At 43.5% G+C, this 24,513-nt stretch overlaps 1 protein-coding gene across 2 annotated transcripts in view; it reads left to right on the top strand.

The window, feature by feature from the left end:
* Positions 1–24,513, top strand: part of SYNE1 (spectrin repeat containing nuclear envelope protein 1) — a 2,361,447-nt gene that overhangs the window by 2,106,280 nt on the left and 230,654 nt on the right. For both annotated transcript variants that reach the window (XM_078648775.1, XM_078648773.1), the window contains one exon: positions 19,818–19,976. In XM_078648775.1, the coding sequence (XP_078504901.1) occupies positions 19,818–19,976 (159 nt within the window). The remainder of the gene's footprint in view (positions 1–19,817; positions 19,977–24,513) is intronic.

Raw genomic sequence — 24,513 nt, 5'->3', positions numbered from 1 at the left:
GTTATCCAGCTGTAGATTATTTAGCAGAAGCTCCAGATTTCATTGAATTCATTACAAAGTGATAATCTGGGTATATTCCACCACACAATTACTACATTAAATTAAATTGGAGATTGCCGACATGTCTCAGGTGACGCTCCAGAGCAACTACTTCTAGTCATTCACATGTGGTACCTGCCAATGTTGACAGAATTCTCGGAGACTTTGGTAAAGACGCTCTCAAAATAAACTGACTGGCCTAGCCCTAACACCTGTCTACTGGGACTGGAACCGATTAACAAGAAAAGCAAAACAACTACAGGACTTTTACAATTGGGGCTAGAAAAAAAAATATTCGCCATGTTGGTGAAATCTAGGTAGGACACAGAGTGGGCTAATGGATGAAAGGTCTACTGAAGTGGATTCAGGCAGATTGCGAAATCAATGGTATAGTATTAAAAACAGAAGAAGCTGGGAGAACAAGGGTTGAATCAGTCATCGGTTTTGGTGACTATGCTAGAGTTCCCTTCATACAGAAGTCCACCATAGAGGACGTCTTATGAAGAATGACCTAGATGGCATTGTAAACGGCATGGACTGCCAAATAACATATCGAGCTGCATACGTTCGATTGAAATGATGATAAAGACTAGATGTCACTTGAATTAGATTGTAAATTAAAGTCAAGTAACATCAAGACTGTTGCTTGACTAAACATGTAGTATGTAAACTTGCAATGTAACTTTAGCCATGATTGTGCCTGTGATTACTATTCGTATCTGGGTTAATGGGGATTGATGTAAAATGTTGATAACTACAATGGTTCTAAAATCAATAAAGATAAAAAAGAAGTGAGGCAGGGACATTCCAAATAAACAGTAGTCTGCATAGGACAAAGAGGGAGGCACCCAAGAGTAGTCCATGTGTTTAATCCAAGTAGGACAGAACCAAGCAATGTTAGCCCATGATACCGTTTACACTGTAAGGGAACCCTGGTTATGGATAAATGGGACAGCATGTGCTCATGAGGAAACGTTGAAATGGTTTACCCAGAGTAGAAGAGAGAGGTCAGTGTGCAGGATCATCCCTAAGTTCCTTACTTTGCTCTTATTGGCCTTCGGAAGTCCTAGGGCACTGGGGTGGTGACCATTTCCTGCTGGTGAATATCTGAGTTTTTGGTGAGTGGACTTGTAGGTGGCTGTGCGAAATCCATTGGTCCACTGGCATTGGCCTGCCTAGAGTGCAGGACTCTAGACCTGATGCCTTTTCTAGTTTGAGGACTATCTGGTTGCTGTCACCTTGGTAGTAGCAGTAAATGTTAGAGGACTTGCTGTTATCCAGACGAGGGCTTAGGAATGCTTAGAAGAAATGGGGTGTGATGGTGAAACCTTGGTGGATTACTGTAATAAGAAAGTGAGATTATTTGATGACACATGACCGGTTATGCATTCTGAACCAACAGACTCTCTCATTCGAGACATATAAAAGATACGGAGCAATTGAGTGAGGTACTTGAATAAGGCAGAAATCTCTGACAGTGGGTTTGAATACTTCAGACAATTCCCGAGAAGTTTCTTTATGCTTTCAGAAGCTATCCATAACCTTCTGTCGGTCCCCTTTGCCAATTTATTCTGGGTGCTCGAAAAATGAAGCATAACCTAGTTCCGAGAAGCAGGTTTTAACATATTGAAGGCAGGGAATGGAAAGGCCTCGGGTACAACTTTAACAGTCTCTAATTATTGCCCGGTTAAAATCAGCTTCTTCGTTTGCCCAAATAGAGCACCAGGTGGCTAGAGGGGCTGCATTTACAGTATCTTGGACGTAATCAAGACCTAATACCAATTGAGGGGAAAAGTGTGTCGATATGGGGGGGGACTCCTAAAACTCTACCACAAAATCTATTCTCCTCAGTCTGCATGGCAAGTTCATCCCTGCATCCCCAAATACCCATGCCATATATTGAAATCGGTAAACGTTTACAATTATAAATCTCGAAAATTGGAGCAATGGGCTTTTTAGGTCTCGCCTGAGCCAGTGCATGCGCTGCCTGGCGAGACTTTTAGTAAGGGAGCTTTTAAAAGCTCACTAGATGCTTTTTTGTTTGTGGCCTAAAGCTTGCGGTTACGCACGCGGTTACACGCACAGACGCCATCTGTCTTTCCTCTCATCATGGCTCATTATGCACATCGTTCACGGGCACCCTTACAGCGCCCGATCGCGATCACTTTCACGGCCGCGTCACTTTCACGGCAGCGCGGCCAATGCTTGTTTCTTCTACTCTCTTAATCGTTACTTCCAGTTCTGCCTAAACCCTCTTCACTAGTTTCAATCTTCACTCTCCCAACCTCTTTTCTCCCTCTTACAACCTCTTTCCTTCCCCCTTCATTCCCTGGGCCCCCTCCCCTTCTTCCTTGAGGCTCCCAGGAATATTTCTCCTGCCTATGCTAATTAAATGCAAATCGCTTGGGCCAGTGTACGCGAGTGCCTGAACGCTTTGTGCGCGTCCCCCTATTTATCTTTAGAAAGCTGTGGGGGGGAACATGGCCGGTTCGTTCCACCTGAGCTGATAGGATTCTCGGCCCATTCACAACCGTGCCGGACTCTTTCTGTCTTTATTATTCCAGGTCTGACAAAAGGAATGGGAGACGTAATACCTCACCATTCCCCAACAAGGCAGGCCTCCGCAACCACCAGCCTCCCGCCATTTACTCTTTCCTGCTTCAGAAACCATTACGTTTCGGATTAGAAAGCCCCAAGTCATTGGCAAATATTTTTACTGCCTGGGCGGCAAACCTGCTGCTACCACAGAAGCCCGAGGATGCCCCAGCATACTCCGACTTTCACCATTTGCACATGACGGGCGGAACGAAAGTGAGCACTTTAGAACAACTAGAACATTCAAAACGCATTAAAACTGCATCGGCATGAACTGGTGTTTTGAGCATGCTATTAAAGAATGTGCAGTGGAAGACTTAGTTGATTAATTCATTGCATCCTGGAAGAAGATGAACCATTTTAACACTGTCTGCTCCTCTTTCTCAGGGAATGCTGAAAGCTGATAGATATTAAAACCGAAACAAAACCAACAAGTCAATAGTGTATATTCTTACAGGCTGCAAGCTTGCAAAGTTCACTTCTTTACTACCACCTGTTACGCATCCCAAAATACGCAGTTGCACGTGAACATTGTGGGCCTGCCAAACTGCAAAGATTTCTAGTTAATCCCTCTATTCTACACGTTGCGACTTGGCCCGTGATAAAAGATCAGTTCTCCATGACAGAAGAACGTATTCCAAAGAGTGTACCTGTGAACAAAAAGCCAGAAGTGTACTTGGAGTACACAAACTTGCCATGAACTGCGGTTTGTTTATATATATCACTTACTTCTTGTGATGTCATCCGACAGGCAAAGCCTCATAGTGACAATACTACTTTGCATGTGGAATACATAATGAAAATAATAGTAACTGTGATGCACACAGCCCAAAGGCTGGGCATATTTAATGGTTTGGGGGTGAAAATGACTTCCCAGTACCCACCGTCTTTCTTGTGTGTTTTCCTATTGAGTGAAGAACAACACCTGATGGGAGTAAACTACATTTTAGATGAATTAAAATACCTATATAAGCAACACCAGGCTAATATTTTATATTTGTCATCTTTCCTGGATATATTTTTTTGGTATGGGAATGAAAAAACATAACATAACAAAGCTCAAATCGCAGACTCCCACTGCTATAACCTTCAGGGCGAGATTTAATGTGAGTATTTTGTTAAGAGAGTCAGCCACCACAAATACAAAGGGTTAGCTCTCTTTAATGCATCCACCACAACAGCACAGCTAGCACTTGACAACCTTCTCTCAGCTGATCCGTGGTTGTCAAGGCATCACATTCTATATGATCCTTTTAACACACCATGGTTTACATCATTTAAGAGACATATCCTGGAAGTACATAGTCCACAACACCTCCAATAATAATAACTGTACATTATATTAACATGAACATAAAGCAAACAAGGTAAACATGAAGGTAAAATGGAAGACTAAACACTATATCAATTACTACCATAATGCAAATAAAAGTTACAGAATTAAGATAAAAAGTGTAAAAATAAAATTGGCACTTTACCCAACAATATGAAATTATGTTCCCCGCCCAACAATAAAATCAACTCACAAAATAGTTGTTCAGATAGGTAGGGCTCCTCTTGACCCTTGCATCAACATAAGGTGAACCTATCAATGACTTATGCTCCACATCCACAAAGGGCTTTGAAACCTCAGGTTCATTAAGCTTCTGATCCTCCTGCACAGGACCTATACCATCCGTGACATACTCCACACCTCTACATTTCCCAGAACTACCACATTAATTTTGAACTCAGTTATAAGAAAAGGTCCAAAAACTTGGATTTCCCTTTGTATTAATTTTGCCCCTGATTGTATGACTCACTGCAGTGGTTATCAGGTGTTTCTGTCAAAGAAGACCACAATCTATTATAGGTGACTGCAAAAGGTAAATTTTTAGGACTGGCCTACGGACAACATTAGTCGTATACCAGCCTCATGTTTTCATAATTCAAATTCATAATACATACATATGTACAAGTATATTTATGATGTATATCTCTTGTCAGGGGCATTTATTTGGTCAACCCTCCTCTTAAATTTTTCTGTTCATTTGCCATTATATTTTCCAATCTCCCACTACACCATACATTATTGGGCTAATAGTCCGCCCACTTCAGACACTGGCGCTGATCACTAGACTAGGAGTGATGGTATTTTGCTTCTCAATATGCGCACATCCACTTAAAATGTAGTCCACTTCAGTGTCTTCATCTGTAGACTTATCTCAGCCTTGATTTCGTCTGATTTCATATTTGTTACATTTATTTTTGTAAAGGGTCATTTTTACATATTGGTTTTTTTTCAAGCATGGTAAAAGCATTTAAGATGGCAACATTTTGACTTTAATTACATTTAATGTTGTAATGCCGAATGCATATATTTGCAAAATAATCTCCCAAATCTATTGGCCATGCTAATGCTTGTTTTAAATTAAGGTGACCTGTACTCGTCAAGAGTAGCATGTGAGCATGTGTTCCTGTGATACCCTCTGGTTGTTCTGGGGCAAGCTGTGGTCCTTGAACTTGTCACAAAGATATTCTGAAAAAAAGAGTACAACTAGTGACACTCCCCCACACCCCTTTTGACCAGCATACATGTAGGAGCTACAATTACACCATCCTATTGCATCTAAGCCGGTGTTAGAACCATCCAAGCTCCCTTTTCTGTCCATGCCACCCAGAATTGTCTGTATTTCTAAGCTTCCTCTGAAACTCGGACAGAGGCATAGAAATACCCCTAAATGTTTGTGGAGAGGATGACTCACCATTTTAACTCTAATTGTGAAACATTTGGGGACAGTGTTGTAAGCCTTGCCATACTTCCAGAGTAAAGAGGGAGAGTAATACTCCACACTGGCACACCTTAAGGGCATCCTGCATGCAATTGCATTTCTCAAACAGCTACATGATGGCCGCATAAAGAATGTTATAGCTCTGTTGACTTGCATCAAGGCACTTGTCTTTCTGCTTTAAAGTGCCTTACAATGTGTCCATAAATGTTTACTAATGCAAGCATATATTTATAAATCAGACTACTTGAACTAGTGTGTAGCAGTTGTATAGCTCTTCAATTCCTGGCTGCACAACACCCAGGAAAATGTGCTGCATGGCTAAACACTTATAAGTTCCCAAAGGCGAGACCTATTGGCTATGCCAATTCTTGTTGCCTATGGACATTGCAAGGGAGAATGTGGTCCCAACAGCTTGTGTATACCATGTTATTTTATTTTTTATGCAAGTGTTCCACATACAGCCTTCATCAAATTCCAAGCCTAGATAAGGAAAGGAACTAAACCTCTACAACTTTTTGCCCCCTACATTCAAACTGTGGGATTTAGTATTTTTGGGGCTACATATCATTATACACATTTTCTTATAGTTTGGCTCCAAACCCAGATCCTTCATAAAACTGTCATAGCTGTCAATGAGTTTTTGTAGGCCATTTGCAGTCCTTGCCAAAAGGACTGCATTGTCCGCATAAAGCAGTGCTGGCACAGCCTTGTTCTCCACTTGCGTAACAACAGCCCCGCCAAAGCTAATGTGTTCTCCAAATCATTGGTATAACGGAGAAATAGGATGGGGCGAAGACGCAACCTTGATGCACCCCACGCTTAATGCTAAACGGCTCTGAACATTCTCCAGCATTACCATACCTTACTGAAGTGGAAAGATCATGATGGAGAAGCCTCAAAAAGGAGACTAGACCCGCGTCGACTCTCATGTTTACTAAGATGTCCCTCAACTTAGAACGTGACACATAGTCAGACGCACTGGTCAGATTCATAAATGCCAAAATGAGTGCAAACGCCCTTCGCAAATTTAAATTTAGCCAGAATAAGATAGAGTTTGAGGCACTGTTCGATTGTGCCTAACCCTAACCTAAACCCATACTGACTGGGGGCCAGGATATGATTTACGTTAATCCAGTCCAATAGGCGGTCTAGCACAACTCTCCCAATCACTTTGACATAGGAATCCAATAGATAAATCGGACGATAGCATTTAGGATCATGTATGTTTCCTTTTTTAGGTCGAGCCTATCCCATTCTGCAGGAATGGATAGGGGAGAATTTTAGTGTTGAATCAGGAAAGCTAAACCAGCCGGCGGATTTCCACAAGTGCATGTGATCGTGAACGCGCATCCGACTGCTGGTTTAGCTTTCCTGATGCAACTCTAACCGGCACTTCAAAGGGATCCGCTCCACCCCCTGCTGCACGCGCTTTCCATCCGCCTGCCTCGAGCGCATCCACTTCAAAGCCATCTGTTGCTCGGCCTCACTTCTCCACTTCTCCTCCCCCTCCTCTCCCCTAATTACATCCCTGTTCACGACCGCGAGGCCGTGCTTCAAAGGGATCCGCAGTCCCGCCCCTAAAAGCTTCTTTCCTGACTCTTTTGATATTACATTTCTTCAACTGTCCTATTTTATTCAAGTGACCCAGTGGTTTCAAGTCTGCACATCGCTTTTATAAAACGTTTGTGTAAGAAAGCATAAAAAAACAGTGACCACAAATGCGTTCATTTCTATCACGTAGTTCCAATGGTTCTCTCACATGCTTGGGCTGTGTCGTTTGTTCAGAAACATATTTCACTGGAAGTGCCAAAGCGTCCGATGCAACCGCTTCCTACTGCTAGCTGCAGTCTAGAGGTGATACTGTGTGCTTGTTGTGAGTTATTCGCCAGAGGAGCGACTTGTTTGAATTAAATGAGTTGTACTCATGATGTTGAAAACCCGTAATAAAGTTTTTCTTTTGCAGTGCGAACGAAGGTGGTGTAGTGTTTTCAAGACGTGCATACAAAAGCAAACTGAAAGAGAAAGGGACATTTTTTAGCTTAGTTATTGTTTCATATAAGCTTCTTTCCTGACTCTTTTGATATTACATTTCTTCAACTGTCCTATTTTATTCAAGTGATCCAGTGGTTTCAAGTCTGCAGGACGCTTTTATAAAACGTTTGTGTAAGAAAGCGTAAAAAAACAGTGAGCACAAATGCGTTCATTTCTATCACGTAGTTCCAATGGTTCTCTCACGTGCGTGGGCTGTGTCGTTTGTTCAGAAACATATTTCACTGGAAGTGCCAAAGCATCCGATCCAACCGCTTCCTGCTGCTAGCTGCAGTCTAGAGGTGATAGTGTGTGCTTGTTGTGAGTTATTCGCCAGAGGAGCGACTTGTTTGAATTAAAGGAGTTGTACTCATGATGTTGAAAAACGCGTAATAAAGTTTTTCTTTTGGGTGGTGTAGTGTTTTCAAGACGTGCATACAAAAGCAAACTGAAAGAGAAAGGGACATTTTTTAGCTTAGTTATTGTTTCATAAAGCGCCACCTTGATCCTCATCAGGGCTCCCAGAGCCAAACCCTTTATGCTCTACTCAAAGGATTACGCGAGCAGACTAACACTATTACCTTGCAGCATTCACAGCTGTGGGTCAAAAATGTAAGGTCTCAATCGAAGTACAGGCTATTACAGTAATTAAATTAGCATGTTGGGTCAGTTATCGAGCACGTCGATGACAGTCAACACTTGGTCTCAGCACCACCTCTTCCCCGCGCCCACAGTTGATGTTTTATATGCTCTTCAGGGGAGGACAGACTCCCCCTCCACCAAGTTTCCCCCTGCTCGTTTCAGCTGAATACTTTGACATCCCACCAGCTCCTCGCCTCAAAAATAGTGCATATACACTACGTGGTTGCAATCGAGGCACACTGGTCCCCAAGCGTCGTCGTTTTTCCCTCACCACGCCAGCGAGTCCTTTCAATGGTACACGAATGAATGTATGGCTTATTTGAATAGTCTGTGGGTTCCCTCAGGGCATGCGCGTTCACTCACAAGGCAGTCTATTGAACTGTAGGTGCGTGCGTAATTTTATATTCTACTGTCGTTAAGTATCAAACTTTCTTCGCTGTTTGTCAAATGGCTAATAACACACAGCCCTTCTAACAATGACGTGGTTACTACGGAGAGCCATTTTCATTGCAGTCTTCTGAGGCGAGGTGGTGCCGGATGCACCAATCTTTCCTTGAGAAGAGCTTCCTCTGAAAATAGCAGGTGTAGTGCCTGCATGTTGGCTTTGGATGCCTCATAAATGACACTTTATTAAGTTTTCTTCCAGAGCGCCCTTCTATACTCTCAGCCCAGGGCGCCCGTGCCTCCCTCCCCCGGGCTGTGCATTCCGGCAGCTGGAGGGCTGAGCTTGGCCGCAGGGCCCGTGTGTGGGATGTGCGCAGTGACTCACAGGAAACGCTGTATTTTTACTCGGCTCCTGGGTGAGGTGGTCTTTGTGCCTTCCCCATCCTTAGGAATCCTGCACATTGATGAGAAGGTTGTGTTTATAGTGCGTGGAGCACCGTGCTTCCGGCGTGGGCAGGAAGAAAGCACAAAGGACACTGCAGAATTCAAAAACGTGTTGCCGTTATTTATAGCCAGAGCTAGACATGAAAAAGCGGGGCAAATTGTATGTCATATTGCGGTTCCCTAGGTAAAGTGGCAGGACTTAAAAAAAAAAGATTTTTTTTTATTTTCTTCTATTGGGGACCCTTTACATTCTGCAGAAAAAAAATGGTTCTGCATGTTTTGTTTATCCACTGTTAGTAAAAGTGGTTGTATCTGAGCTCGGCTGCTGGCTGACATTAGCCAAATCGCTTTTTGGGGGGGAAACGGAGGGACTGCTAGTCGTTTCTTTGAAGTGTGCAGTAATTAGTCTGCTAACTTCGAGGAGCCAAATAACCCACCCCCTGGGCCGAGTTGCCCTCCAAAGTCCTGATGGCACGGCTGCTGCCTTTGATGAGCCACCATCCCCTGCTGACGAAAAACAGCTTCTGGGCATCTTAAACAAGCAGAAAAACAAATAATGTCCGAGTGATCATACTGTCCCGTCCCAAGGACCCTCCACTGCTTATAGCAGGACTTGGGCTGCATTTGTGAAGGCTATCACCGGCTCCTTGTGCAGTTCACACCTCCGTTTAGAGTTGCACTTTAACACTTTCGCTATTGTTCTTGACGTCACGTTTGTTCTCCTTTTATCGTCATCGAGAGGATGAAAGACCGGTCCAGCTGTTTTCACATTGAAAGCTGTGATCAGATTGCACTGGGTACCTACAGTATTCGAGTTTTATCTTTCTGCAGCTAATTACTGGGTGACAGCCCTTTTTATTTTTTAATACATGGGTTGTGTCGTCAGGCTTGGTAGCCAAGATACAGGGGGGTGAGGAAATTTGACCAACTGGTAAAATGGAGAAGCAGTGAGTCCCCTGGGTTTACTATCTCTATGTTGGCTGCCATCCCTGGCATTCGGATTTTTTTAAAATACTCCACACAACCCACACACACACAAACACAGAACCACACACACACGCAACACCACACACACAACCCCCCACAAACACACAAGCCCATACACACACACAACCCCACACACACACCCCACAGACACACAACCCCACACACACACACAACCCCACACACACACAACCCCACACAATCACATACCCAACCACACACACATACCCAACCACACACACACCCACACACACAACCCACTCACACACAACCCACTCACACACTGCCCCCTCACGCACACCCCCACACACACAAACACACAACCCCCCCACACACAAACACACAACCACACACACGCAAAACCGCACACACAAAACCCCACACACACAACCCCCCCACACACACACAACCCCACACACACACAACTCCACATACACCCACACACCCCCACACAACATCCCCACACACACAACCACACACACAACCACACACACAACCACACAACCACACACACAACCACACACAAACAACCACACACACACCAGGATAGCAAAACATAGCATAGCATAACAAAACATAGCATAGCATAACAAAACATAGTATAGCATAACAAAACACGAAAAACATAGCATAACAAAACACAAAAAAATAGCATAGCACAACAAAACATAGCATAGCATAACAAAACATAGCATAAAAAAGCATAGCATAGCATAACAAAACACAACTAAACATAGCATAGCATCACAAAACAGCATAGCATAACAAAGCAAAGCATAACAAAACATAGCATAACAAAGCATAGCATAACAAAACATAGCATAGCAAAACAAAGCATAGCAAAACAAAGCATAGCATAATAACACACAACAAAACATAGCATAGCATAACAAAACAGCATAGAATAACAAAGCATAGCATAACAAAACATAGCATAGCAAAACAAAGCATAGCATAATAAAAAAGAACAAAACATAGCATAGCCTAACAAAACATAGCATAGCATAACAAAGCGTAGCATAACAAAACATAGCATAGCATAACAAAACATAGCATAAAAAAACACAGCATAGCATAACAAAACAAAGCATAGAATAGCAAAGCATAGCATAACAAAACATAGCATAACAAAACAAAGCATAGCATAACCTAACAAAACATAGCAAAACAAAACATAGCATAGTATAACAAAACATAGCATAGCATAACAAAACACAACAAAACATATCAGAACAAAACATAGCATAATATAACAAATTTATTTATTTCGATTTATATAGCGCGTTATAACCCGGGGGTCTCTAAGCGCTTTGTCAGGTACGCACAGCAGACATTCAGAGGGCCATTCGAGAGTTTACAGTCCCATCCAGGCTTGTTGGAAGAGCACAGTTTTTAACTTCTTCCGAAAGCACAGCAGGTTTCTTTCCGTAATTCCACTGGTAGCTTGTTTCAGGCTGCTGGAAGGGTAGTAGAGATAGCGCGGCCACCAACTGTGGCCAGCCTAAAACGTGGTTGGGTGAGGAGAGTAGCTTCCGACGATCTTAACACCCTACCAGGCCTATAGGGAGTCAGGCGGGCCTTCAGATACCCTGGCGCCTTTCCGTATAAGGATTTGTGTGCAATGCAGAGCCCTTTAAACAATACCCTCTGCCTCACTAGCAGCCAGTGCGGCTCCCGCATGAGGGGGGATGCATGCGTATTCCTCGGTTTCTTAAAGATGAGCCTTGCAGCGTCATTCATGACAACTTGCAACTTGTCCAGAAGTTTTTGAGGCAGGCCTATATATAGCGAATTGCCATAATCCAGCCTCGCTAAGATCATAGCAGAGACCGCACGCCTCAAAGTTGAGAAGGACAATAATGAAGAGATTTTTCTTAGTTTTCGGAGAAGGCCAACACAGGTTCCCACCACCGCCGTGACTTGTTTCTGCATGGATAGCTTGCCATCCACATGGATACCCAAGCTTTTTACTACCACCGCTGGTTCTGGGGGTGTCCCTAGTTCTCTTGGCCAGAAGCCATCATTCCAAGGGTTGCCCGCAATAGTGATTGGCAACACCTCGGTCTTGTCAGGATTGATTTTTAGCGAATTCATGGACATCCAATTGGCTGTATGCTTAAGAATATTTTGTAATCTCGCAAACGCCCCTGGCTCGTCCTCCATTTGGATGACAATTTGGGTGTCGTCAGCGTAATTGTAAACCTGGCAATCCATCTGATTAAGCAATGAGATCAGAGGCTGTAAATAGATGTTGAATAAAAGGGGTGAAAGGGCGGACCCCTGCGGCACTCCACAGGTAATCGATGTTGTAGTGGAGAACAGGTCTCCAAGCTGTACTCTCTGCGTACCAGGCATGTGCTGTGCCCTGAATGCCGAAATCCCTCAACCTCGACAAAAGTTGTTTATGACAAACGGTATCAAATGCCGCGGAGAGGTCTAACAGCACCAGGGCACCTGGAATTTTTCTATCTGCCCTGTTCCTCAGCTCATCCAGAATGGACAGCATCACTAGCTCCGTGCTATGATTAGCACGAAACCCAGCCTGATTCGGTTCCAACAAGGCATTCCTCTCCAGATGGTCAGCAAGATCAGAAAGTACATGTTGCTCTACTACTTTGGCCAAGAATGGTATTTGGTAAATTGGCCTGAAGTTTTTCAAGCATTTCACATCAGCCCCCGTTATTTTTAGCAGTGGGATCAACCGGGCCTCCTTAAAGGCCAACGGAACTTGTCCTAGTTGTAGAGATGCGTTAAGGAGAGTCAAAACCTCTTCTTCTATACCCGGCATTGCCAGTTTGAACACTTCTGGTGGACATGGGTCAGCCTGGGAGCCCGACTTAACCCGCCCCAGGAGCAGTGTCAGCCTATCCTTCGTGATCAAGGGTAAAGTGGCTAAAACCCATTTTTAAACGTATGAACTGTAATAAATCTTCAGATGCAATATGGGCTTTAAAAACAAACACAACTGGTTTTATTGTGATATGCTTGGCTAAATACCTAGGTTGGGCTTGGGTAATCAGAACAAAAAGGAATCCTATCGTTATTTGACAGAGTGTAAGCTGTATAGTGCCCACCACTAATACTTGTTAAAACCTATTTTAGAGCTTTTTAACTATTATGATATTATATTTGGATTACATAATGTCTTGATTTTGTCGTTGATGGTTTAATAACTTTTTAACCTTGGATTCAAGTATGACGTATAGTGTTGATTTTACATATATAGGCATAACTATCCCTTTTTCTTTATATATAACGATTTTGTTTTGTAACATGAATTGATGTTGATATTGTTGTAAATATTTTGCTAAGTTGTCTTTTATGATTTCATTTATCGAAATAAAGACATTAAAATCTGAAAAAAAAAATCTGGTTAGTGGGATGTCCACTGGTTTCTTGGCTGGAGTAGGCTGTGAGGGGCAGTCAAACGTGGGGGTTAGAGCAATTTCCGATATGAGGTCTGTGATCTTACTGGAAAAGAAATTTTGGAATTTTTGACAGTCCTCTTGTGTGAACTCTGGACTCTGCTCCTTAGTTTTCCTGAGTTCCATTAGGACTCTAAAGATTTCTTTTTGAGGATCCTTAGCTGTAACAATCCTCTCCTCATAAAATTCAGCCTTCCTAGATGTAATCGCCTTTTTATAGCTCGCTAGTTCCTGTATATAAGAACTCCGGGCATTTATATTATAGGCTCTGCGCCAAGCTCTCTCCACTTTACGTAGAGCCCTCTTCTTCTCCCTAAAAGATTCATTGTACCAAGGGGCCCCGGGTCCTCTATCCACTAGGTTCATCCTTCGTGCTGGCACCACATAATCAGTGGCCTTTCTAAGTCTGTCAGTTAGTTCCTTGCAGATGGCATCCGGATTGTCTTCCGGGAAGTTAGAAGGCGGATTGGCTAGAAGATGAGCTACCATTTTATTTCCGTCGATATTTTTCCACTTTCTTACCACCCTCCATCCTTCTGCGGGCTTCACTTTCTGTATGTCCAACAAGATGTCACCCCTCACTAAGTGGTGATCCGACCATACACATGGCTGACCGACTGTAGGTCCCTGTACAGGAATTGACGTCCAAACCAGGTCAAGAGTGTGACCTTTAACATGTGTCGGACCCTTCACTTGTTGGACTAGCCCCAGTCACGACAAAGCCTCGTCTATCTGGTAGGCCTGCCCTTGTTTCGGGATTTTTTCCCAGTGGAAATGAAAATCCCCTATGATGACCACGTTATTGTACCTTGAGCGTACATCCTGGGCTAGCCTCAGAAATAACTCCGGGAAATCTGGCGACGCCCACGGAGGACGGTACACTACCAAAATGATCATGCAAACTGTCCCCAATCCCAGCTTGACACCCAACACCTCAGCGCCGCCCATACTTTCTGCCAGAATTCTTTCGCTCCGCATACGATTAGCATAAAATAGGGCCACCCCACCCCCTCTCTTATCATCTGCTCTATTGTGGTATAGAACCGAAAAATTAGCCGGTAATGAGGCCACTAGGTCAGGCAGTGAGGAGTCCTCAAGCCACGTCTCTGTTACTCCCAGCACATCCAAGTCCCCATCCTCCAGTAATGAAAACACCCCCAAGTTGTGTTTCTGAAGGGAACGAGTGTTTAGGAGGCCGTAGTGCAGGACACTGGCTTTGTGCACATGATTCCGACCTGCCCTTACCACAGGAACCCTCAGCAGCCCTTCCCGGTGGAGTACGGCCACACACCCCTCACTAGGAGGTATGTTGTCCAGGTTGGCCTCCAGCAACTCACCTCTACTGTAAATAAGGCGCGGGCCAGGGGTCGTGGCCCCGGGTCCCGTTTGGTCACGGATGGGCACAGATGGGCTCGCCTCTGGCGAGCCTCCGGCGCGCTCGCTGCGCGCATGCGCTGCGCACGTGCATGTAGCAAGTTTAAGTAGCGTCCTATCGGCCTAGCGCGTCAGGCAGCAACTAGCCTGCTGACCAAGATGTCGCCCACAGCCGGCACTTCCTCCCCCAAGATGGCTCCCACCCGAAGAAGCAGCTAACGAGCCCCTATAGCAGCGGTGCAGTTGGATATTAAAATGCAGGTATGTCCTAACAATTCCCCGTTATAAACAGATAGAAGCAGCAAAAAACGGCTCTAAATGCCGAAAATTAAAATTACACCAGCGTGATTAAAAGCGCAATATGTACGCGCAAGTGCACCAGAAATGCAGAAATGCAGCCTTTAAATGAAAAAATGAGCCTTCAGAGATCGCGGCGCCTACCTTACAGGGAAAGCACCCCTTAAGGACTGTCTTAAGTAGCGTCCTATCGGCCTAGCGCGTCAGGCAGCAACTAGCCTGCTGACCAAGATGTCGCCCACAGCCGGCACTTCCTCCCCCAAGATTGCTCCCACCCGAAGAAGCAGCTAACGAGCCGATATAGCAGCGGTGCAGTTGGATATTAAAATGCAAGTATGTCCTAACAATTCCCCGTTATAAACAGATAGAAGCAGCAAAAAACGGCTCTAAATGCCGAAAATTAAAATTACACCAGCATGATTAAAAGCGCAATATGTACGCGGAAGTGCACCAGAAATGCAGAAATGCAGCCTTTAAATTCAAAAATGAGCCTTCAGAGATCGCGGCGCCTACCTTACAGGGAAAGCACCCCTTAAGGACTGTCTTAAGTAGCGTCCTATTGGCCTAGCGCGTCAGACAGCAACTAGCCTGCTGACCAAGATGTCGCCCACAGCCGGCACTTCCTCCCGCAAGATGGCTCCCACCCGAAGAAGCAGCTAACGAGCCGCTATAGCAGCGGTGCAGTTGGATATTAAAATGCAGGTATGTCCTAACAATTCCCCGTTATAAACAGATAGAAGCAGCAAAAAACGGCTCTAAATGCCGAAAATTAAAATTACACCAGCGTGATTAAAAGCGCAATATGTACGCGCAAGTGCACCAGAAATGCAGAAATGCAGCCTTTAAATTCAAAAATGAGCCTTCAGAGATCGCGGCGCCTACCTTACAGCTACACATAGCAAAGCATAAGAAAACACAACAAAACATAGCATAACATCACTCAGTGCCACCACAGCATCAATATGTGCAGCCATTCAACAACAACTGGTTCAAATATGTTCTCTCAATGTTTCAAGCTTTATTACAAATGTCTCAAAAAGATGTTAATATTTCACTTCTGTAAAACAGGGACTATAACGGATGAACGCCATGACTTTGGCACTCCTTCACTACAAACTGAATTAAAAACTGCAGTGAGAACCGGGGTCCAGAATAGTGGGTCTTCATTGAATAAATCCAACGGAATTCCATCTGGCCCGGGAGCCTTCTTACCTTTACTGCTAAGAATTGCTTTTCTGACTTCCCCTTCATTAAAAACAAGATTTGGGCATGATAAATTCAACTGTACTGGGGCATCGGCATGACAAGATTCGGTAGAGTAGAGACCAGCATAATGCATCCCCCAAGTCTCAGCTGATATATGAACGGTTACTTTATCGACTGGTAGGGTGGGTGATAGGACTGACAATACTGCTTTCCAGATGGCTTGGGGATCTTTAGAGTGACAAGCTCCCACTATTGACTCCCATTTCTCCTCCTTCAAAACTGACCTTCTTTTTTTAAGAGCAAGCTTATACAGTTTATTGCTTTCCTTAATCGAAGTCTGATCTCTAGGGTATTGCTTTAAGGCCCTGCGTAAGGTATTTTTGGCTTCTTTGCATGCATTGTCAAACCATGAATGTGCTTGTTGGCATGACTGAGTAATAGGTCTAGACTAGAGAGTAGAATTTTAATCATATCTAATAGAGTTAAAAAAAACTAGATACAATACAAGCTGGAACGCATGGTATGCAATTGCAGCAATGCTCCAGCGCAACTCTAATAGGTATCACCTGGAACATTATGCTATTCATGTTCGCTGTACACCATACTACCCTACGCCCTGCGTCCTTGGTGGATTGTACCTGAATAGGTGGAGGCTTGGGCTTATGTCCCATATGTGGTAGCACTATCTTTGCCGCGATAGGGTTATGATCGCTGTATGGTTGGCTAAGGACCTCACAGTCCTTAATAAGGGGTACCATGCTCCAGGTGAAAAATATATAGTTAATGGTGCTTCCTGCACCTCTTCCTATAAAGGTAGGAATGCATTAGTCAATAAAGATGGGCGCCTTATTAATCATACCCCATTCCAGAAAGTAAGAAAATAAAACCCGTCCCATAGCATCCATCATGTTATGATCCAGCTCATGGAAAATTGGTTCAGAGATAGTTCGGGAAAGGAACGGAGGATGCCCCAATTTTGCATCAAAGTCCCCTGCCACCAGCAGTTTCAGAGGGCATTCCACACGAGCCTCTCTCTCCACAAGCATGTCAATTAGCACAAATAGGCATTCGGAAGTCACCTTTGGATGTAAAATTATTATAATAAAAATGTATTAAGTACAACTTATTAGTGTCTTTCCAAGTAAGACAAAAGACCTGCACCTCACTCTGTTCCTGGAATATCTGTACAATCAAACCAGCAATTTCCACTTTGAACCAGGCCAACAAGCCCCCTTTAGCTCTGCCCGTTATAGAAGAAGTAGCTGGCAAGCTAAAACACATAATCCCATGTAAATTGATTTCTATCTCTTTCACTCCATTAGTTTTCTGTCTTACTGCTATATTAGCCTCCACAGCGCCAAGAAACCGCATGGTGAACGTTGCGCTTAATAAATATTTTAAATTCAAATTCAATGCTATGTCTTTGCTCACCCAAGTTTCTTGCATAAGAACTATGTCATAAGTAATAATAAAGGATCGCCATCCCTCCAATAAAATCTTTGAGGCTACCCCCGCTATATTCCAGCTTAAAATGTTCCAGCAACACAGAGTCACCGGCAAGAAAGCTACCAGTAGTATGGTGTTGATTCGCAAAGTGTTTATGGAAAAAGCCAAATGGGACTATCTTGATAGAACTAGATTTGACCATTCCCATTCCTGCCTTACGCAGTATTCCCTGAACTACCTTCGGGCTTCGGAAATTAAACACAATGACATCTCCACTGTTTCCATGGCCCCCATACCCAATGCCTCCCACCCTTCTTACCATCAAGATCTCTTTATGTATATCACAGTTGCCAGTGACGTTGTTATTCAGACAATGGCTTGATTTGTTCATTAGGCTTCTAGTGGTTTCCATGTTACCCTCTGTAAGTCTGGGCACATTTGTCAATGCAATGACGTACGGGCCAGATGCAGGAGGAAGGTCTATCACCAGTAAAGAGGCCTGGATAGGGGCACAGGCTGCCCGTTGTGTGACAGATTGGGATACTGGTAAATTGATGTGTGGATGTAATATGACCTCGCTTTGAGCAAGGTTGGTAGAGGCGACATCAGAAACCAGATACTGGGTACAAGTGGAGGTCCTGGAAACAGAGGCTTCGCCAAGTTGGATTCATTCTTTGCTTAACTATCAAGAATAGGACGTAGCTTGCAATCCAAGAGTTCGCCTAAGCACTTGCTCAGGTATTCTCATTAACCTCAGACAATCCCCCCCAACAGAGTTCCATCTGCAGCCTTATTTCGTGCAGTAACTTTGCTGGTTATGCCAGAATTTCTCGGCTTAGTGGATTTAACAGTTTTGACAGATTTCCTCCGCTTATCTCCTGGGCCACTCTCCCCTTCCGAATCGCAAAACTGGTCTCCGCGATCTGTGCTAGTTGGACCAGACACAGGCCTTCCTCCTGATACAATCTGCTCACAAACTGGAACATCACCCACATTATTTTTTTCTTTTTTTTTATGAATCTGCGTTGCAGAACAGACTTCGCTCCTTAGTGCCTCAAGTGAGCTAAATTCCTCTGATACACTCTGTGTTGGTAGCAGGTCGCCACAGCTTTGGTCAATGAGAGGATGAATAATCTATTTGATTGTGAGGAAAAGGCGACGCTCTACCAACCAGATCTCATTTGAGACCATGTCCACAGCTGGTGTTAGATAATTGTCAGTTATCTAACGGGTGCGGGGGGGAGGTAGTATACTTGACACACTTAAAGCTTCCTTTCTCTTACCCATTATAAAGTCCTGACCAAAAAAGGGATATATACCACGCACAGAACTAAGGTAAGCAGAGTGGGTAGGCGTTCTTTAAACCAGGCAAACACAACCAGCCACTTCTCTCATAGCTCTCATAGACCGTCGTGGGAGCCAAAAATATACAGCAGATCTTAAGGGGGTAGCCCAGCCCAGCCTTATCCGGGCTTTGACGGGCCCACCCTTGACCCGGGCTTAGCCCGGGCTTTGCCTTGGCACGCCCGCCGCGTGTTTCCCATGCTGGCTGCAGCCGAATCCGCCTTTAAATGCCCCTCGGCGCAGCTGATGTGTCGTTGGCATCTCCTGGCACGATGGAATCTGGGGAATGCAGTCCCCGGTGGTGCGGCGGTGAAGGAAAAGCAGCGGGCAGGTAAGTAAATATTTAAATGTATGTAATCATTTTAATGTTTTCTTTGCCTGGGTGCTCCCATCATTGGCTCTACTCAACAAAATTTTAAAGCACTCTACATCAATAGGGGCTAGATTCACAAGTGAAGCAGAGCAAGAAAGAGAATGAAAGATCAGCACTTACTACAATGATTTAAATGCACCAGTCGGCATAAGGAAAGGTTGTTCTAAATAAAGCACTTAAAGATGTTTGCATAAACAGATATGACAATGTTGCAACACTCAAATTGTTCCTTAGAAATGCACTTAAGCATAGAACTATCCTGGATTTGTGTCTTGCACAAGGTAACATGAAAAATTACATCTGTGTTTCTGCGAGCTAGATATGCTTGTTTGTTCTTATCAACTTTGATTTAGTTTCTATCGACATGCTATTGCATCCTCCAAATCTGCCTACGTAATTGTAACTTTAACTTATTCGATAATACTAACTCTGCTGTTTAAATGTATTTCTTCTTGTAATATCTAGGTTTCTTTACGAAGACAACAGATCAGCGAGAAACTAAATGAGTGGGCGATTTTCAGTGAGAAAAATAAAGAGTTATGCGAGTGGCTTACACAGATGGAGAGCAAGGTGTCTCAGAATGGGGACATTAGCATTGAAGATATGATTGAGAAGCTCAGAAAGGTACCACTATCTAATTTTTCTCGATTTTACTAGTGTAGTGGTCCTTTTCTATGGGCACTGGCAGAGTTGAGCTATTCATACCAGTAAGCACTAATCATGTTTGGTTATTGGGTCTTTTACTGTGCATCCGTTCAGTGATTAATGATTTGTAAATATTGTTGAAATCACACCACAGTTTTTTTTGTAAGGCCATAAAGAAGGGTCACAGGTTTGTAAATAAATAAACCTGGAAGTGTTTAGGAAGGTTGGGATTTAGGAATGAATTTGAGGCTTGGAGAAAGATGCCTTAATAAAGTTTGTTTAATCTTCTAGACTACAGTAATTGTCTAATGTATATCACACCACACAGATAACAAACATATTGCACATCTTTATTAATTCAGATGTGGTTAGGCCAGGAATAGCAACTCATTTTTCTTAACTTAAATACCCACAGTGGCTTATTTTAGATGTATTGTGACAAAATGTACATGGCTTGGACTTCAGGATTTAGAGTACAGGTCATATAAGAATAATTTCTAAAGTGTTATTTAGAGCTATTACAATGTTACACATAGTAGGTGAACCATAAGTAAAAACAATTACAGAGTCCTTCTCAGACACATGCAAGGATAAGCTGGTATTAAGAATAGATCTAGAATTCATATTGAAGGCTGTCTTTGTTTCATGTGAATTAGGCTGCTTAATGTCCAGCATTCTTACCAAATTCTCCAGCTCAATGGAGTGTGTGTATATATATATATCATCTCCAATGTGGTACATTGCTATGTCACGTTTGTTCAGAAGACAGATGAACTATTTGTTGCTTGTGTTCTTCAGCTTCAGTGTATCATTAATTCCAAGGTAGGTGTAGCATACTGGATTGTAAATTGCATGCAGAGAATGTATTCCCTAGCTCGAAAATCCCTAAAATTTAGAATTGGACCACATGCTACATATATAAAAGCGGCAGCATTAACTTTCGTTGGAAATATGTAACAGCTACACACAGAAACAAAGTAATTGGTTTGCACATTCACTAAAAATATGTGTTGCTTACTAGAGGCTGTGAAATTACGTGTGCTTTGAAGGAACCTCAACTAAAAGTTTAATGAGCACTTAGAATTATGTATTCTACAGAATGGACATTTTATTAGAAAAACAGGAAAGTCCAAGATTCATTTCAGAATAAGCGTCTCTAATGAGATACACCTGGCATTAACAGAAACTCTTAATAATCTTTGCTTGCAAAACAATTATGAAACCCTTTGTGAGAAAGTTGCATTTGTGGAAAACTTTGTGGAATATATTTCAGTCTATGAAATATATCTAAGGTATTACAGGCGATTTTTCATAAGCTTTCCCAATTGTAGCAAGTGATCTCAAAATGCAGATATAATGGAGAGTTGCCATCTGACACAGCCTGTCTCAGGTGAGCATCTGACTAGACATCAGAACGCAGAATATAATACCTAGTGAAAAATGTAGTCTCTTAACCATTGGATGGCATGTTTAAGGTAGTAGAATTTTACTTGTGTGCTATGGTTTCAGAATTCTCTCCTGTCACATTCTCTTTTGGATTACAAGTTACTGACTTACTTGCCGGCTTAGAAATAAATAAGACACAGAACCTCGCTCCGCAGCTACATAGTCTTCACGTGGATACAATGCATTGGCGCACCCTCCCCCTGTCCTTAATGGGAAGAGAGGCTTTATATGAGATGATGGCCCTTCCGCGTCTCCTATATATTTAGCAAAATACACCTTATCTGGTCCCACCTACCTTTTTTAAACAAATCGCTCAAGAGCTCTGGTCATTGCTTTGGTGGGGGCACCACATATTACTCTGCGCAAATTGCAGAGGGGATCTATGACGAGGGCAGGCAATCCCAGATGTTAAAAACCACTACTGGGCCTCACAGCTCCTAGTGGTCAACGACTGGGTGTATGCAGAATGGGGAGAGATGGCCTACAGAGTGGACAGAGCAGCAGTGCCAGCCAGTAACTACGAGACCATCCTGTATGCTCACAGGGGGAAAGTAGTGCTCCCACCACATAGAGAGACCATAGTAAGGTGCTGGACAGAGGCCAATCGATACCTAAGATGACACTCTAAATCAGGTGTCTCCAACCAGTAGCTCGAAGTAGCTTTCAGAGGTGAAGCCAAACCAATCCGATCTCAGGGTTTCTGTGTATATTAAAGAAGGCAGCACTGCTCGTTTCATTACCCTTAAGAGTTATAGACAGCCAAACCAATGGCAGGACCTCTTGATAACACTCAAACACTCTGTTGGCCTATCAATCAATCAATCAGGGATTTATAGGGTGCACTACTCACCTGTGAGGGCCTCAAAGCGCTGGGGTGGGGGGCATTTGGGCAGCTCCGGTCTTTCGAAAAGCAAGGTCTTGAGGCTGTTCCTCAATGCTTTCAGTGTGGGGCTTCGTCTGATGGTGAGGGGGAGTTCGTTCCAGGTCTTGGCCGTGATGTAGGAGAAGTATCTGCCTCTGTGGATGCGAGTGATTTAGGCCAAAGCCTGGTCAGCAGAGCGGAGGTTTCTCTTGGAGGTGTAGAAGGAGATTTTTTAATTGAGGTATTGGGGTCCAGTGTTGTGGAGGGCTTTGTAGGTGTGTGTGTGTGCAGCTTGAAGGTCACTCTTTTTTCAAAGGGGAGCCAGTGGAGGTCTCGTAGGTGCAGGGTGATGTGGTCTTGTCGTGGGATGCTGAGCACGAGTCTGGCTGCCGTGTTCTGGATGGTCTGGAGTTTGTGGAGCAGAGATTTGTTGATTCAGGCATGGCGGGCATTCCGGTAGTCCAGCCTGCTGGTGATGAGTGCATGGGTGATGGTCTTCCTGGATTCGGGGGGGGGGTCCATTTAAAGGTCTTGCAAAGAATGTGAGGGTGTTGAAGCATGTGGAGGCTACAGTGTTGGCCTATGGGTCTGCCACTTGAACCATCTTTATCTCATTTAAATCTACCTAAGAAGGAGATTGGTCATGTTATATGCCCTGCTCTATCAGTCACACTGTGTGTGACATCAAAGAATAGTGGCAGCAGTAACCAGGGCTGACCCACCAAAGTATGTGACTGCAAGAACTAGAGTGAAAATGCGTTAGTTGGGAGCATGCTCAACCAAAGAGTTGAGGGAAGAAAGTATGCATCCAGGGCAGAGAAAATTAGAAGTATCACATTCATTTGTGTGTAGGTGTGTGACATTGGGTCCTTCCCTAATAAACAGTGATGGTTCCTTAAAGCTACTTCTAGTGTCAAGGGCTGCCAAATATGAATGCTGGTTCCCATCATAAGAGTATTATCTCTGACGCAATTGTGCCCGTTCATGGTATAATTGTGCCATTGCCATAATATTTTCATCCTTGACTATTTTGGGCATACAAGTCTAGTATTTACATACTTGCTGCCATCACTGACATATTAACCGCATACGTGCGGCGCGAATTCCCCGCCCATGCTGACTCCGCCTTGCGCGGGCGGAGTCATGACGGAACGGTTCCGTCATGAGCACAGCTCAACCGACGCTCATGACGGAACCGTTCCGTCATCAGCATCGAAGGGGTTAAGAGCATGATGGGCTTGCTTTTAGCCATTCCTGACAGAGTGGCAACCGTTTCTCCCATAATAATGTCCACAACTGATATATGTTGGGCAGCCAGCTGTGGCACAGTGGTAGCCCCGGTTTAATGGTGAGCATTATTAGCATAACAGATGCATTAATAGTGTTATGTTGAGCAATTATAGCCTATGATTCCAATTCCTGGATATTTGAAGCAGAATTTGTCCATCAGAGGCATTTTTACATGGCGGTACTCGACAAAAACGAAAAGCTGATGTTTAGGGACTGTGTATTTTCTAACAATGAAAAATGATTTGATTTTCAAAGAAAAAATTACGCTTTTTCTGAAAAGGTTTTTCTTTTGGAAAATTGAGTTTGATTGCTCAAAGTGGAAAGTGGTTTTGATAGAAAAATATGTGTGTTTTTAAAAACTAATATGCTAATGAAGACAAAATATTACAATTCTAAAACACATTTAAAGTTGTTAGCTGAATGATAATTCAATTTGAGTTGGGGAGACTTACTGCTGTGGTAGTACCCTTTGTGGCACACAGCATGCGATGATTTGAATTTTACTTGATTACAAGCATTTAATATTGATAAACATTTTCCTAGCATTCTGCTGATAATTTCATCTGGAATGTTTGGGTGGTTACTACTGATAAATCGTTCTTAGGGTGGTCATAGTGTAATGTTAATACCTATCATCAGCATTTTACAGTGATAAAATATGCTAGTAGCTCGGCTGGACTTTCCTTGAGCAGAATTAGCTCTCACCTCAGAAAAGGTTGGAGACCCCTTCTCTAAATTGACTGCCATGACCCGGCCTATGGCATAGTGACCAGCTGAGGGAGGTTTCCTGATTGCAAGACTTCTTGCAGTCGGCAAAGATAGGAATCGAGCATCTGGGTGATATATGGAGAAACGGGCCGTTACTTCCTTTTGTGGTCCTTAGTCAAGAGTATGACCTGTCCCCCACACAGAGACTCC

This window comes from Lissotriton helveticus, chromosome 6 (genome assembly GCF_964261635.1).
Source record: "Lissotriton helveticus chromosome 6, aLisHel1.1, whole genome shotgun sequence".
Lineage (NCBI taxonomy): Eukaryota > Metazoa > Chordata > Amphibia > Caudata > Salamandridae > Lissotriton > Lissotriton helveticus.
Note: the sequence above shows the minus strand (reverse complement) of the source record. Positions and strands in the feature narration are given on the sequence as shown.